The 15,837-nt window shown below is 41.9% G+C and overlaps 1 protein-coding gene across 3 annotated transcripts in view; it reads right to left on the bottom strand.

Moving 5' to 3' along the window:
* The window catches only part of SLC25A13 (solute carrier family 25 member 13), a 182,654-nt gene that overhangs the window by 67,529 nt on the left and 99,288 nt on the right, over positions 1-15,837 (bottom strand). For 2 of the 3 annotated variants that reach the window (XM_046020856.1, XM_046020858.1), the window contains 6 exons: positions 8,317-8,463; positions 6,324-6,462; positions 5,512-5,605; positions 5,211-5,295; positions 1,599-1,686; positions 992-1,150 (listed from right to left, as the gene is read on the bottom strand). In XM_046020856.1, the coding sequence (XP_045876812.1) occupies positions 992-1,150; positions 1,599-1,686; positions 5,211-5,295; positions 5,512-5,605; positions 6,324-6,462; positions 8,317-8,463 (712 nt within the window). The remainder of the gene's footprint in view (positions 1-991; positions 1,151-1,598; positions 1,687-5,210; positions 5,296-5,511; positions 5,606-6,323; positions 6,463-8,316; positions 8,464-15,837) is intronic. The other variant, XM_046020857.1, reaches the window with a different exon arrangement.

Raw genomic sequence — 15,837 nt, 5'->3', positions numbered from 1 at the left:
AGGATAGCTTAACCAACTGAGCTACCCAGGTGCCTCACGATACTGTATTTTTTTTTCTTAAGATTTTTATTTATGTATTTGACAGAGAGAGAGATCACAAGTAGGCAAAAAGGCACACAGAGGGGGAGGGAAAAGCAGGCTCCCCCTGAGCAGGGAGCCCAATGCGGGGCTTGATCCCAGGACCCTGAGATCATGACCTGAACCAAAAGCAGAGGCTTAACCCACCTGAGCCACTAAGGCACCCTGCAATACTGTATTTTAGCAAATACACTTCTTCTTTTCTCTTTGTAGAAGGCAATACAGAGAGGTTGGGAAGTAAAGTCAAGCCTCTCTAAGTAATGCCAACAGAAAACCAGTCAGGATCTGTGGGATCTTTTCTATGATGCCATACATCTTGCTACTGTTTCTCCCTTGTTTCATGAACCTTAGAGGGCTGAAGGAACAGCTGGATGGAACTACTGTTAGAGTGGTGCCTGAATCAACTCCATTGGGTACAGAGTGAGAGGAAGGGAAGGGGCAACTTTAACCAAGAAAGAGGCAGTAAAGGAGGGTTCCACTGAACCCGCTTTACTTGGACTTTTTTACCCACTTGATGGACTTTTTTGGGGTATATTCAAGGACAATCATTAATCCTGAGTGGGCTCTGCTCCGTCCCCAGGATGCCTTTTCCTTTTAGCTGGTGAGCAGAGTTACTTCAAGAAGACAAATCATATGAGCCTTTTAAAAAACCTACTGAGGATATTTATAAAAAATAATTATTTTAAGAAATAAAACATACTAAAGAGCAATATAAATGGCTTTCAGATTATGGGCTGTTTTGATTAGCCATGCCCTGGATGCCTCCAGCCTACTCCCATTAGCATGGATAATTGAGAATCTGCTGCATTTCCATTGTAATGCAGTTTCCCTAATCCATTTCAGGCATGCAGATGGAAAACCAAACCTTCTGGCTACTATTTCACCTTACATGAATTTAGCACATGGCACTAACCTCTGTACAGTCCAAAGAAGCCTTCGTAGCGTAGCACTTTCTTAAAACAGTCAAAGCTGTTTTTATACATAAGTTCTCCCACAAAAGAGCCGGTTGATCGTTGGTTCTGCATTCGAGTTTTTACGAGATCGATAGGATACACAGCAGTGGCTCCAACAGCTAAAATCAGATAATGCCCATAGTTCAGAAGGCAGTTAGGTCAGTAAGAGGAAAGGGGAAGGTGGTCAACGTCAAAGAGAGGCCGGATGAAGGAAAGGGACAAACTGTGCACGTACAAATTGTAAAAGTGCACAAACTTCCCTAGTAAACAACTATGGGTTTTCACTCAGATGTCTCCTGGTAAAACGATGTCCCAGACAGTTCAAGTGTACAAAAACACATCACCTTCAGCCTAACTTTCTCGTTCACCCGTCTTTAAAAAAGCCTATTTGCAGCTAAGAGAAAAACGCCCTGACCACAGGCTGGTTCCTTTGCTCTCGTCCCATCTCAGAGGTGCAGACAGGAAACTGGCTTGGAAAGACCAAGGCAGGCTCTGTCCTTTAATACCATAATGTGGAAAATCAGAGGAATAATAAAAGTGAAATATCTGCATTCATCCATCACTAACCTCCAGCAATGGAACCCAGTCCAAACCTGTACGCCGACTCTGCAACCTGCAGGAGAACCGGTCGGGATGAGTTCACCGAGGCCTTCTTCTTTGCACAAACAGGAGTCGGCGGCGGGGGACAGGAGACAGAAAGAAGGACAGAACAGAAATAAGCACGTAAAATTTTTTTTAAATTGCCCACTGGGTTCCAAATTCATGATATCAACTAATATAGCAAAGAGGAAGGCAGGATCAGATGCTGTTGTTCTTATTAATAAAAAGTTATTACTGTTGTTAATGCTGAAAATCAAATCTGAACATAATGAAAACCATTATGCACTCCCCCCAAAATGTTATTAACCTATTTTCAAATGTTTAATTCTTAGCAGTGATCAGGGAGATCCAAACTGAAAAACATTAAGGAGACATTATTCTTCATCGGTCGAACTGGCAGGTTTGGGGGGTTTTGTTTATTCATTTTAGTGAAGTGTCGCTGACCTACAACATACTAACTTCAGGTGTAAATCATAGTGTTTCGACACTGATGTACTCTTGTGTTCACCATGATAAACCTAACTACCACCTATCACCATAGTTTGTTTTCTAATGGCAATATCCAGCCTGGCAAGAGTTGATAACCTACCATTTAATCGAGTATAAAATTGAAGGGAAACTTGGTAACATACACCCAAATTCTTGTACATAACCTCTGACCCTGCAGATCTCCTTATAAAATATCAGACTAGAAAATAATCATGTACGTGAACATGGATCAAGCTACCAGAATGTTAAAAAGCAATACTGTTTAAGAGCAAAAACGTTGAAAATAACCTACATGTCCAGTAACAGAGGACTGGTTAACAATGTTGCAGCCTTGGGATGCGTGGCTGGCTCAGTCCGTAAAGTAGGCAACACTTAAACTCAGGGTCGTGAGTACGAGTCCCACAATTGGTAAGGAGATTATTTAAATAAATAAATAAACTTTTAAAAAAGGCTACAGCCTTAAAACGAAATCATATGTCATTGTAAAAGAGTTATTTGATGTTAAGATAAATGTTCATAAGGGAATATAAAGTGAAAACAGGTTAAAAGGAATATGGCAGTTAGATAGGTATTCATGATATGATCCTGTTTACCTTTATAAATGTTTGAAATATTTCATTATAATCTTTTAAGAACAATGTTAAAGACTGATGCAATATGATGTTTTTAATTAAAATTATTTGCAGGCGTATGTATGCATATAAAAACAAGATAACATTTTGGCTATCCCAACACCCAGAGATAACACAAAATATTTACAGTGGCTACAACTAGGTGGTTGTATTACTGGTAATTGTTACTTTCTCCTCTTTTCTATCCACTTTTTACTAAATTCATGCTTCAGGCCAGTCGTTATCTTATTGTTCTTTTGACCTATTATCCTTACCATGTTTTTGATGCCAGAACATCTTAGAGTATTGCATTTTTCTGTCTACATAAATAAAACAGCAATTTTATGTCAAGCAAAGTTGTCAAATGAGGGTGATAGTGCTTAATAATACCTGTTGAATGAATAAATGCATTCAATAAAATTTGCTTTTTCAAAAGCCATGATAATTAAAATAGGTGAACAAAGAAAATAATTACCAACCCCAACCATCAACCCACTGAATTTTAGTTGCTGTCAATGTTATACAATTCTAATAGAATGAGATAATTTGGAATCTCCTGTAAAGTGACTTCACTGAAAACAGCTTTACACAGAAATATGCATCTTTAGAATGTAAAACATCTCTTCTGTGAATTTCATGAGGTGTTTCCAACTCTGTCTCTGCATAGATGGAAATCACGAGTAACTTCATTTTGACAAATGCATCCCTAAGAAAGGCACTGCCTTTTTATACAGATACAAATATGCAATACTTAGAGAGGTCTGGCATCAAAATAATGAGCGAAAATACTTTGAAAATAATGGTGCGGGAGGAGACGACCTACTGCTATCACTAACTCTTAATTGAAAGGACAAAATAAATAGAGTCCCAGATTTTTATTTAACTTCTCTGAAGCGCAAAATGTAGCATGCTCACGAGACAGGAAAGAGTCCCATTCCTGCACCCCTCTGTTGAGGACACATGCTAGCACGGAGCCTACCAGGTGGACGATCGCCACTGCTTGAGCCTGTCAGTGCTGTCAGGCCTACTGGCGTTCATACAGAAAAGAATATTCCAGGCAAGGCCTCTGCAAATTGCTCTAAACCTCTCAGCCACAGCCCATCATTTCCTGCTGTAAATCTCATCCGACCCTTGCATGGCCAGTATCAATGAGCACCCACCATAAAGTCTCAAAAGCTGCAGAGAGTAGGAAGGAAAAATTGTGGGATACCACTGCCAGCTGGAGAACAGAAGGAATCTTTAAAAAAACAAAAACAAAACAAAACAAAACCCTCTGCTTTTTCTTAATCCCCAAATTTCTCCAACAGCTAGTTGCATAGAGACAAAGAGATAATCCTCTGGTAAGCAGTGTCTAAAAATCAAAGGGAAGAGAGCAGTGCTGCTTCTCCCTCTGCACGTGATTACACAGTGCTCTCTCCTGCACTCGGGGACATCGGCTCCCTCTTTTAACAACAGCCAGCTGGTTTTCCAGAGGTGCCTAGTTAGGATTTACTGAGCACACACCCACCACTTTGAGTTACACACTGCACACAAAACTCGCCGCCGTGTTGGGGGGGGGGGGGGGGGGGAAGAGCTGAAAGGAGGGATGCTGGCTCGAGGCCTGCCAGTCCTAAAAATGTAGCCCGCATCAACCCATTGTGGTCAAACTGGCGTCTCTGTACAGACCCGGAGCTCCAAGCCAAAAACTGTTAAGTCTCACAGGATTCAGAGGTGGCTTTGCCTTAAAGGAGGTATTTTTCTAAGACGATGCTCGTCTGTGACTGGATTTACTTTACAAACATCATGTAAGCACAACACATGCTATGAAAGCTTTTATTCTCTAATCCTGGTCCACAGCAAGGCGAGCAAGAGTTAAACGAGGAGGTCCCGTGTCTTAAGTTTCTGACTCTCATGACTTCACAAGATTGGTTTCTGTTAACCATAAAATAAAATTTAGCATTCCTCAAATTGTTTCCACATAACTTATGAATCCTTTCACAGAGAAAAGAAGTCTAAAAGCCTTCAAACTGTTACTCCAGACTAAACAAAATTATCTCATTTTGATATTCAGAAAAACGGGAGGCACGGCAGTCACACAATGAGCTGATGAAGCACCTCTCTGAGGGGCAGAGACGGCTTTCAGTCAGCTGCGTGCCACCTCGTTGGGGCAGCAACACCGAAGCAGGATGCCTGGCCCACACCCCCCAAAACCGGAGTATAGGAAAGAAGAAAAGATCTTCTGGCTATTTTGGTGGGGAGCAGGGGAGACAGGCTTCCAGTGCAGTGCAGAAATCAACCCATCTTTGAAAGCAACTCTCTGTCAACCAGAACGTCTCTTCAGTAATTTCTCTTTGCAGCCTTTTGAAATTTGTCTGCATTTTTGGTGCAACATGTTACGATGGCAGGTCAGATAGGTGTCGAAAAGGCTACTGTGAGTTGGAAGGGTTTGGGGTACCCTACTGGAGAGACATCAGGAAGCAAGTTTGTTCCTGTTCCTCACCTGCCTCTGGGCCTCAGCCAAGCTGAAGGGCAGAGTTCCCTCTTCCAGGGGAGCAATTCGTTCAATGTCTGCTAAGGTCATACGTCTGAAGGGGAAAAAAACAAGCATGAGCAACAACAAAATACAAGTTTATTAAAATCTGCATTATGGAATTTGCAAACGTTCCCTTTTTTTGTTCCCATATTTCAGGGTCCTCTTTTATTTGGCTTCTTTCTCTCCCAGTCTGCTGCCCTCCTCCAACCCCCACCCCAACCTCCTTTTATTAAGCTAATTAGGGGGGGGAAAAAAAAGGCCTACTTACCCCCGTGGCTCATATAAATCTGCTAACTGAAACAAGATGTCAACTTCCATGGGTGTAACCTGACCAAATTTCTGAGCTGCCAGAACAAACTCCTCTGTATGGAAAAAGAGTTAAAGGGAGAGATTCAAGAAGGAAGAGCTGCTAAATGCACATCAACTCAAGGTGCTGGGCTGAGTGAACATCACAAAACTTTATTATCAGTCAATGAATTCCAGTAAACCCAAACAGGGTAAGAAGTTTTGCAATTCCTTTATTTGTCCATAAGGAGTGTGCAGAAAAGCTTCTCTGACATTGACTTTCAAAGCCCGGTGTCTCACTGAAGGCTTGGGATAAATGACACAGGATGTGATTGAAACTGCAGGTCTGAGAAACCTGGGAGGTTATATTAATGAAGCTGTCCAATTCTCAAGGCCATTCTCTCTCTTTTTAGACAACAAACAAAAAACATCAAAATGTGGCTATCTCCTTCTGAGGCTGTCAACAGTGTGAGCTCACAGAATTCTTCATGTACTTCTGAAGGCCACTTTAGGGGCCACCAATTTACCTCAGCTTTTAGCACGATTTGGAAACAGGAAATTTTACATGGTTCCCTAATTCAAAGGTTGTCTTCAGTTTATTTAAAACTTGCTGAAGATTGTTTTATTTGCTTTTGTTTGCCTGATCAAAGGATGGAGAACACACATGGGCCACACGGTTAAGACGTGTCAGTGGGACAGAAAAATCTATAATGTCAATTCTTGGTTGCCTTCTTTACCCTAATAATAATACACCAAGATACTAATAGGCAAAAATTCAGATTTATTCTCACTCACCCTTGGTCACCTCTACATCTTTCCTGTTGCCAGCCAGAGTGCTGTAGATCTTTCTAATGAGTTCCATGTTGTTAAGGAGTGAATTAAATCCATTAAAATAGGAGAAACTAACTTGATGGGACGTAGTGCCTCCAGCAGCCTCAAATAAGTTGAAAATAAGAGAGGGGAGAAGAACAATAAACAAAGGATTTATTGAATGAAGAAGATTCAGAAGTACATATATCAAATCCTAGTTTTGGAAGTAATCAAGAATGCATGTATAAGAAGAAATAGCCATAAGTATTTTCCTTTCACATTAAAAAAAAAAAAAAAAGCTATAAATGAATTTTAAAAGTAACTGCAACTAATCACGACCAGAGCTTATACTCTCCACACACAAGTCCTAGAAAACTAAATAAATACATGTGTAGGATTGTAACAACAGGACCAGTAGTAATTTACAGAGTTCAAATTTCAATTGGAAATGTTTTATAAGTTTGTTTATTTCATCTAATGAGCAATTCTGAGAGGCTTAGACATGCACAACTATACTATACACATGCACACGTGTGTGTGCTTTGACATGTAAAACTATATTATACCAACACAAACACAGTATGAAAAGTGGTCGAGCTAACATTAATATCATGATTCGTCATGTTACTTAAAACCAGCAATAAATAATCATTTAAGCACAGACTTCACATTGGTAGGATTTCTAGCAAACTAGCGTATTCGGGTAAAATTATGAGATGTCATATGCTTGGGTGGGGGGTTAAGACAGGTCAGAACTCTGATAATCAGAATTTGTAAGAAGCCGTATTTCTTCCCTGGGGGCAAGGGAAACAGATAGCACGGCCATTATGAACGGAACTTCAGTTTGGGGTCTCAAATTCTGTCCTTCCCTAACAAGGCAAAATATTTTTATTAGGAAAAGCACTTCTTTATAAGGTAACAAGCACATAAATCTACACTTAGTAATCATTTAAAATAGCTAACCTAAGAGTTTAAAATGGCATAGGGAAGGATGGGGGAAGGCAAGGAAAGGAGCTAGATTAACACAGTGCATAGTGGAAAAGGCCTTCTCAGAGTTCTGTGCCTCTAAAAAGAGGTACCAGGAAAAAATAAAGTGAAAGTGAAAAGCTACGCTGAGTTCCTGCCTATGGTAAACATTGTAGGAATCCCAGAGTGCGGTAGAAGCACTCCGGAAGTCTTCTCCCTGGGACTAACAAAAGCACTGTGTGAGGGTTTCCAAATGTGCACGATCATCAGAATTACCTGGGAAGCTTTAGAAAGGAGATTCTAGGACCTCACACCTATAGGTGATCAATCCACAGGCCCAGAAGAAAGCTTTACTACCTGTATTTTTTAGTAAGTAAATCCCTGGTGATTTGTATTTTGTGACCAAGGCCTGGGGGCCTCCAGCAGAGAATGTTCTGGACCACCTCCTAGGCCCATGAGGTTAGAAGAGTGGCTGGGCAGCCACTGGGATTTAAGCTACCACACAGGACGGCCAGGCCCTGCCCACCATATGAGCCACTGTTCCCTCAACACACCCATGTTAAATGAATGAGTAAATCAAAGCTTTAGAGTCTCTCTTCTGCTGACAATTAAAAGAAATATATCTGAATGTAGTATTTTTTCAAAAAAATTTTGCTTTGGAAAATAGATGAAAGTGAAGATTAGAATTTGATATACCTTAAAATATACAGCAAAATTAATATGAAATCATAAATTTTTCTTTTTTTTTTAAAACCAGTTAATACATTAAAGATATTCCATATGATACAGAAAACAAATTAACCTATCTCCATTAAAACCAGCCAAAATATACTCTGTCTATAAGTCTGATAATACATGGAATCACCATAAGAAATGGTTAGTGCTTTAAACTGAAAAAACTCCACATAGTCTTAAAGAATTGTTCTTATAATCCCTTATTTACTGAGCTTTTGCCAGGTTAAAAAAAAAAAACCACCAAAAACCTGCTTCATTAGGGTAAGTTAAAACTTACAGCTACTAGACATTCTTCTACAAAAGGCGTCAAGACATGGGGCCGGATGGTGACCATGATATCTCGGAAGTCGATGGCTGTAATTTTTCCAGTCCTGGCATTGTCCCTTTGCACAAAGGCTTGCTTTGCATGTTCCAATTGTATTTCCTACAAATAATGAAAGTGAAATAATTTATGTTTACTAATTACTGCAAAAGACTGCTCAATTTCAAGTCAGTGTGAAGAAATACAGACCATATCTTGATTTAACAAGCATTACCAGCTTGTTAAATAACACTCTCAAGCTATCCTCTTCTTCCACAGACAGAACTTTGCTCAGACCAGTGAACACGTCTAGGAAAATACATTCTACCTTAAATCTCCTGCCCAGAGAAACCAAATCACTTCCATGTTCTGCTGGAGTCCAAGGACACGACGAAAGTAAAAATTGGAATGACGTCTGGAAGGCCCAGAGATACGGCCAAACCCAACTTAGGTGATGCAGATGATCCAATGAAAAACATCTACAGGGACATTAAGCTCTCTCCAAAGAAGACAGAAAAATTCTCACTGGTAACCTGGTACACAAACATGTGATGTAATAAACCGAAAAACGAGCTTCTTCTCTGGAATATGCTGTTCCTCTGACGTACAGTTTCTCAGGCTTGGCACTACTGGTATTTTGGGAGGGTTAAGCTTTTGTTATGGGGAGCTGTCCTGCGCATCCCTCCCCTCTCTCTCTGCACTAGATGATGGTAGCCCATTTACCCCCAAGAGCATGACAACAATGCGTCCGGAGAGGGCCACAGGTCCCGAATGAAGACTGCTGCTCCAGAACGAGGAACTGGTAGTATGTGGGTCAACTCACAGTACCACTGTTTTAGTTCCTCCCATCTAAAGACAGGAAGCCCAATTTAGATTTCAGTTGTGATTCACAAGGAGTTAGTGTACACACAAAATAAACAGCCTCCATCAAACCCCATCAGGTGCTGTTTGGGAGAAGCATCCTGTCTACAGAGGGCACTTCATTATCTTCCTCATGACACTGCCTATTTCGTGAATAGGCCCTCCGAGTGAGATCTGATATCTATGGGATTAAAAACCACTGCAAGGACTTCAAATTATTTAAACAAAAAAAAAGTGTAATTAGCTGATAGAGAGTCACTATTTTTTTAAACTCTGGCAAGACAATGACTGAGAGTAGTGTAAAAACAAACTGTCCCTTACGAAGTAGTGCAAACTTAAGCACTGCAGAAATGACGCAAGTCTGATCGTGCTTCAGAGTGCTCCATCTCCCTTCTCTTCCCCCAGAAAGGTGGGAGATGAAGGAAGTTTGATAAAATATTGATAATAACTGAAGCTGCGTAATGGGAACACGGTGAGTCACAGTATAATATACTTTCCTACTTTAGTAGAATTTGAAAATTTTAAATTAAAAAAAAAATTTTAAAAGACACCACCACAGTAAGAATCAGAGTTCTTATCCTATTCAAAGGCTTCTTCTCACTCATGGCATCTGCCAGTTTTGATCCAACCTGTCCTGGTCCCAAGTCTCTTCTGGGACCTTAATCTCCCTGGTGGAAGGAGGCTTCTGTCAGCCCTCTGTCCTCAAGTCTCCTCGCTCTACTCCCCTAGGCCTCAAAGATTTCTCAGAAGGCTTGACTCCCAGATCCAAATCCCCCACACCTCTCTGCTGGATCAGAATCCCTAAGTGCGCAGAGAATATATCCACGTGGGTCTCCTGGAAAGGCCATGCCATGGCACATCACTAAATCCAAGGAGCTACTCTCAGCCTGGTCTCCAGCACCCCATGCTCAGTCCTTCCCGACCTTTGTCCGCACTCCTCCCTCCACCTGGTGTAGACTGCAGCCTCTTTCTCCAGTTCCTGAAATCCTACCACTTCCTCCAGGCTTAACTCCAATGCCACCACTTAAGTAAATATAAGCAGGTCTCTTAGCTGAAAAGAACTGACGTGGTCATGTGGCTCCCAGCTCGCACCTCAATTGTGACTTGTCTTATTCCATCTTACTTGAAGCAGTTGTTTATACTCCTGTCTTTCCCTACCTTGCCAGGGAAGAGAGACTACGCCCTGTTCATCCCTCTACTGTCGTAGGCAGAATGCCTCAGATATACTAGGTACTCAATAAACCATGGACATAACCTTCAGTGATAGGTATTCCATAAAACCAACTGATGAACAAATCACACTCTACTAAACAAAAAGGGGTTCTCTGTATAAGTGCCTCCAATTTGAGAGGAAGGAAGAAAGCAACTGTTAAACACCCTGTAGTGAAAAATGACCACAGTATGTATTCAATTGAAAGTAAATGAACACAGTCTCCTTCGAATTGCCAGACCCACTGCTAAAGCTATTGTAAGGCAAGATTACTCCCAACAACAGCAGAAGGTATGTTCAGTTAGTTACCATTTTCCCCCAGAGCTTAAAACTCAACTAGAGACTTAGGGCTCCTCAGATCAGGATACCAAAAATGGCATCACTTACCCCGGCCACCCCAGAATTCCTGGCCCCCTCTTCTCCTCAGAACACTAAGACCAACCCACTTGGAATTTCAAATTGGGAAACAGACAACCCAGTGGGGGTGGGTGCTCCCGAGTCAGACCAGGGGCTGCATCTACGATAACAGGGATGGCGTCACTACCCACTTCTGTGCCTACACTTCAGGATTGAACATTTACGAGCAGGGATTCCTCCACTGCAGAACACGAAAGCACTTTTACTCTCATGATGAACAACTTTAGAATACATTTCCAACAGCTCTGAAAGACTGGGGTCACCATAAATCCTATAAAAAACAAGAAGCTAACTGTACATCATTCTCTAAATAGTAGGATAGAGTGAAAACATTCAGTTAAGTGTTTCCTCAAACCAAAAGCAGCTTGCCTCGTGAAGAGCAACTGTTTATGTCATGATTATTTCTTCTTCTGGGTGAAGAAGTAAAGCTATTACCTCAACCAACACAATCACTACGTTAACAGCATTTATACTGTTCTAAAGTTTGTCACAGTTCAAAGTCACTTCTTGCTCACAGCAACCCTATCAGGTGGGCTCTACTATTAACTTCGTCATGGCAGTTGAGGAAACCAAGGTCTCCTGGGAAGCCGAGAAGCTGGAACGCAAACCCAGGCAGCTCTGCCCACTGATGCTGCCGCTATCACTTCCGCACGGCACCTCAGAAGCCTGGATCATGTGCCTGTCAGGAATCTGCTGACAAAATATATCTGACATTTAGGAATCTTAGTAACGATGAAAAGACAAAAATTCAAGTTTGCTTTTAAAATTATTATTAATGCTCCAGATATTTTGTTGTCTATTTTCATGAGAAACAGTATAATTTCTGAGACTTTTCCCTTCACAAAAATGTCTTTTACGTTCTCCAAGGGCTAGGACTGTTCTCCCAACAAGAGCAGAGACAAGCAGAACCAAATCTAAGGTCTTCTCCTGGCCCTGCTCACTAACAACCCCAACAGATTGAGTGAGGGAAAGACAAATAAGGAGGCCTGAGGGAGCCAACACATAGAGCCTCTATAAACACTTAAGTTGAGAATGGATGGCTTTTGAAATAAATATTCAGCCTTGCTATTGATGGCAGATTAACTGAAAATCAGAGCTCTTCACTGGCACCTCTGAAGCTGTTTAAGGCGAACCTAACGCGTACCCACAGAGCCCAGACCCTGGTGGCTCCTCGATCTGAACCCAGGGGGATAAAAGTGTAACAGAGAGTTCTGACATGCACGGTGAGGATATAAGGAAAAGAGCGAGCTTTCCAAAACGAGCAGAGAACAATGGGAGAAGCAAGAGTTACATTCAAATATTTAAAGGTTAAAAGGACTAAAAAAAAACAGGACAAAAGAAAGCTAGAAGTTAGACTGGTTCCCTGTATTTCTTAAAAAAAAAAAAAAAAATCCACAGAGAAAAAAATGTAGGGATCAGGTTTTAACACAAAACACCAAAATCTTTAACCTGTCCAACTCTCCAGCAATGAAGGGGCTACACGGCAAAGTAGCAGGCTCCCAGTCACTGGCAATATCTGTGCAATGACAGTTTGAGGAACACAATCAAGGAACCTGTTTATTTTCATACAGGGAGTTATGGAAACAGTATGTTGTGATGACAAAAATCTGGAGTTTGGAACAGAAATGAGCAGAGCTCAAATATCAACCATGACACTCTGAGGAGGATTAGGGAGTATATATCTCAGAGCCCGTGCAACATCCACTGTGGAGAGTTGTAAAAACGAGACGTCATGCATGACAGGCACTTACTAAGTGGGAGCTTTGATTTTTGTTGAGGTGAATGGTTTAAAATCCTCTAAGGACCCTTTCAGTGTAAGTTCTTTGAGTATTTAAAAAAACCACCTCGTAAGGAACAGTGGCTCCACTGAGTCATTCTGAAGCAGCCACAGGAACCAAGATGAAGACCAGACCGGGTGGGGAACAATAACGGCCGAATGCTTAAGCACGCCCACCACCAGCCAGTGGCGGGCCAAGAACTTAAAACATGGTACTTCATTAAAGCCTCACGGTAATCCTGTGAAGGAATATGATCTTCATCTCCCAGAGAGGAACCCGGAGCTCTGGGAGGTAACTGATTAGCCCAAAGTCACACAGCCAGGAAGTGGCGAGCTGGGATCTATCCTGAGCTACCCTCTGACTCCAAGGCTGGGGTCTGTAACCACTAGCTGATGCTGCTTTGGGTAAACCTGTGAGTAAGACCATTGTAACAGACACCTGGATAAGAGATTTTAAGAAATGTTTTGGTGACGACTTGCACATAAAAATGGAGCAAGACAGACCTCAAGTAATTCTCCCCTTGGATGATGAGACAGAAGAATCCACCAGGGGGGAGAACACCTAAGGGGAAAGAGACGAGACAGCTGACCACAATGAGAAACTGGAGGGAGATGGGCCTAAGCTGAGCTATAAACAAAAGAAAGCTAGAGATACAGACAGAAATATAAATGTGGGAAAGAGAGACAGGAGGATCCCAGAGGGGAGAAAAACAAAGGCTACCACTTACTAAGTGTTATTAAGTGTATATTACGCTGTAGCGACTATTGTGTTTTCCTGTTTCATCTCTCTGAATCCTCCCAAAGGACTGAGGTGGGCCCCACCATCCCCTCCATTTATAGATGGGACAACGAGGTCAAGAGCAGCTCAGGGTCACATGACACTGAGGATGAACTGGACATGCCCTGGGTGGTCCAGCTCTGGAGCCACAACCTTAACCTATATGGACTGCCTATTCCCTTTAGGGGGATGGCCTAGGAAAAACCAGAAGGAAAAAAATAACGGTAGCAGAAATAGAGGAGATCGTCCCATAGTACACAGGAAGAGCAGCCAGGTGACCATAAAATGGAACCAAGTATCCAAAAGGTGAGTATGGAAATAAAACGGAGGACCTGGGACTGGTGGGAAACCCAGAGACCTGGGAAGACAGAACAGCCCTGCCAAGGGAGCTCAGCTCTCACCAGTGTCCCTTGCTAAGAGCTGTTGCCAGGGACAGCAAAGACTAAGGAGAAAGGACCATCCTTCACCCAAGGCCAGAAGGTCGCAGAGCAAGGAGCCGCAGGGCTATCCCGAAGGCAGTTGTGCTCAAACACATGGAAGGAGGCCCAATTTCTCTTTCTTATTTGCCAGCGAACAGTTTTCTGTTCCCACTATTCTGCTGCATGATGATTAATGGAATAGGCTTTTACTGCAGCAGTTTCCAACTACTTCAGCACACGCATTCAGACTGCTGGAGGGAAAGAACAAAATCAAACTCTTCAAAATTGCTAGCTGTACAGAAATAAACATATAGAGGGGGGCTATACCACTTCAGGTCTAACATTCATGCTTCTAATAGTTCCAGGCCTGTCATTTCCTTAATAATCTCCAATTTTCAAGTGGGTATATTTTGAATGCAAAAATTCTCTCCACCTCTATTCAGATATGCAAGTTTGTGCTTCAGCCCAAGGACAATTTATCAGAACAAAAACAAAACAAAACAGACCAACAGACCTTCAAAACAAGCAGCAGATCCAGATGACTTATATTATAAAGCCAAGAATACCAAAAAAGACCCCTGGCTAGTTTGCATGTTTTGAGTTTTGTACAGTTGTGAATTAAAAAAAAAATAACCAGACTTTAATAAAAGCAAGGAGTTATCAATGAGGATACGACTCAAAGAATTCTCTTTTAGGAGTCCTGGTAGAAGAATTCTGGCAAAAATGCACATAATTATTTATGAAAACAAGGAAGAAAATGTATGAAGATTCACTTTAAAAATATGGTATCACATTCATCCCTCCTTCACATAAATTCTGTATCACATCGTGTATTAGAACCTGTATCCTCTTCAACATACAAGTATCCGCTTCATTTTCACAATCCTTTGCTAATCTGAAGGGGAAAAAATCTGGTTAAAATAAAGATCCACATATTATTAACAGAGTTAAAAACAGAACTTAGTAAAGGACTAGGTAGAGAGATAAGCAGTTCCCATTCTTAACACCTTTCTGTGCCCCCATGTTCCACCCAAGCAGTCAGACTTTCAGAGTTCAGGGTGAAATTTCCTCCCCAGGTCACCGGATGGGGCCTTTAACTGAAGGAGTCTTTAGAAGCAGCGCTGCCCGTGGGCCTGCACACACAGCAACACCTCAGCAGAAACCAAGCACAGAGTTCGTCCATCTCAACTGCCTCGCTCTTGGGATTTAATGTTAAACTTCACAGTGGGTAGTGGCTGGGGAGATGCTCATTTTTACCGGGATGTTAGTAAAAGCCTGCACACCAGGCTGCTCGACAGAACAGCAAGCGGATGAACACCATGGACACAGCAGCACGGTGAATTCTGATTTCCTCTGCCCTGAGAGCAGAAAGGGCAACGTGAACGCCACATGTCCTGCATCTAATCCTCCAAGTGACCAGGACAGGACCACATCTCCCATCACCCAACAACAAACTAGCAACGCCTTCCAGCTGAACACAAAATAAAATCTAATCTCCGAGAAGAGCTGAGGGTAAACAACATTAGCTATGTTCACTCGTTTCACTCTGGAATACCAAGGTGGGGCTGTAATGATGAAACAATACCGAAGCTGCACTTCATCTCCATCTGGTCCAACTTAAAAAGTACTCACATGTTAAAAATGAAAATAAAATCCTGGTCTCTGGCTACTAAAGATCCATGGTCTAGATATTTTAACGAATGCAGATGGCAAGGTGAGGGACAAAAGGGAGGTACAAATGGCTTGGATTATTCGATCCTAAACAAGGACCTTGTTATTGTCTACCAACCTGTTAAACATCATGGCTTCGGTTGAGTTCTACGACGGGTGATTGTTTTTTGTTCACACTTGAAGTGTTCCATCAATTCCAAAGCATGAGAATTTGATGTTGCCATGGCTGAAGGTTACATTTCCCTCTGTTTGGTGGTGCTAGGGTGGGGTGGGGGGAGGACAATTTCTTTTTTGTGTTGAAAGTTTTGCCTTCTACTAGGACGGCATGACAAATACAGCACCATAAGTGATGGGGACTCTGAAA

This window comes from Meles meles, chromosome 10 (genome assembly GCF_922984935.1).
Source record: "Meles meles chromosome 10, mMelMel3.1 paternal haplotype, whole genome shotgun sequence".
In the NCBI taxonomy this organism is placed as follows: domain Eukaryota; kingdom Metazoa; phylum Chordata; class Mammalia; order Carnivora; family Mustelidae; genus Meles; species Meles meles.
Note: the sequence above shows the minus strand (reverse complement) of the source record. Positions and strands in the feature narration are given on the sequence as shown.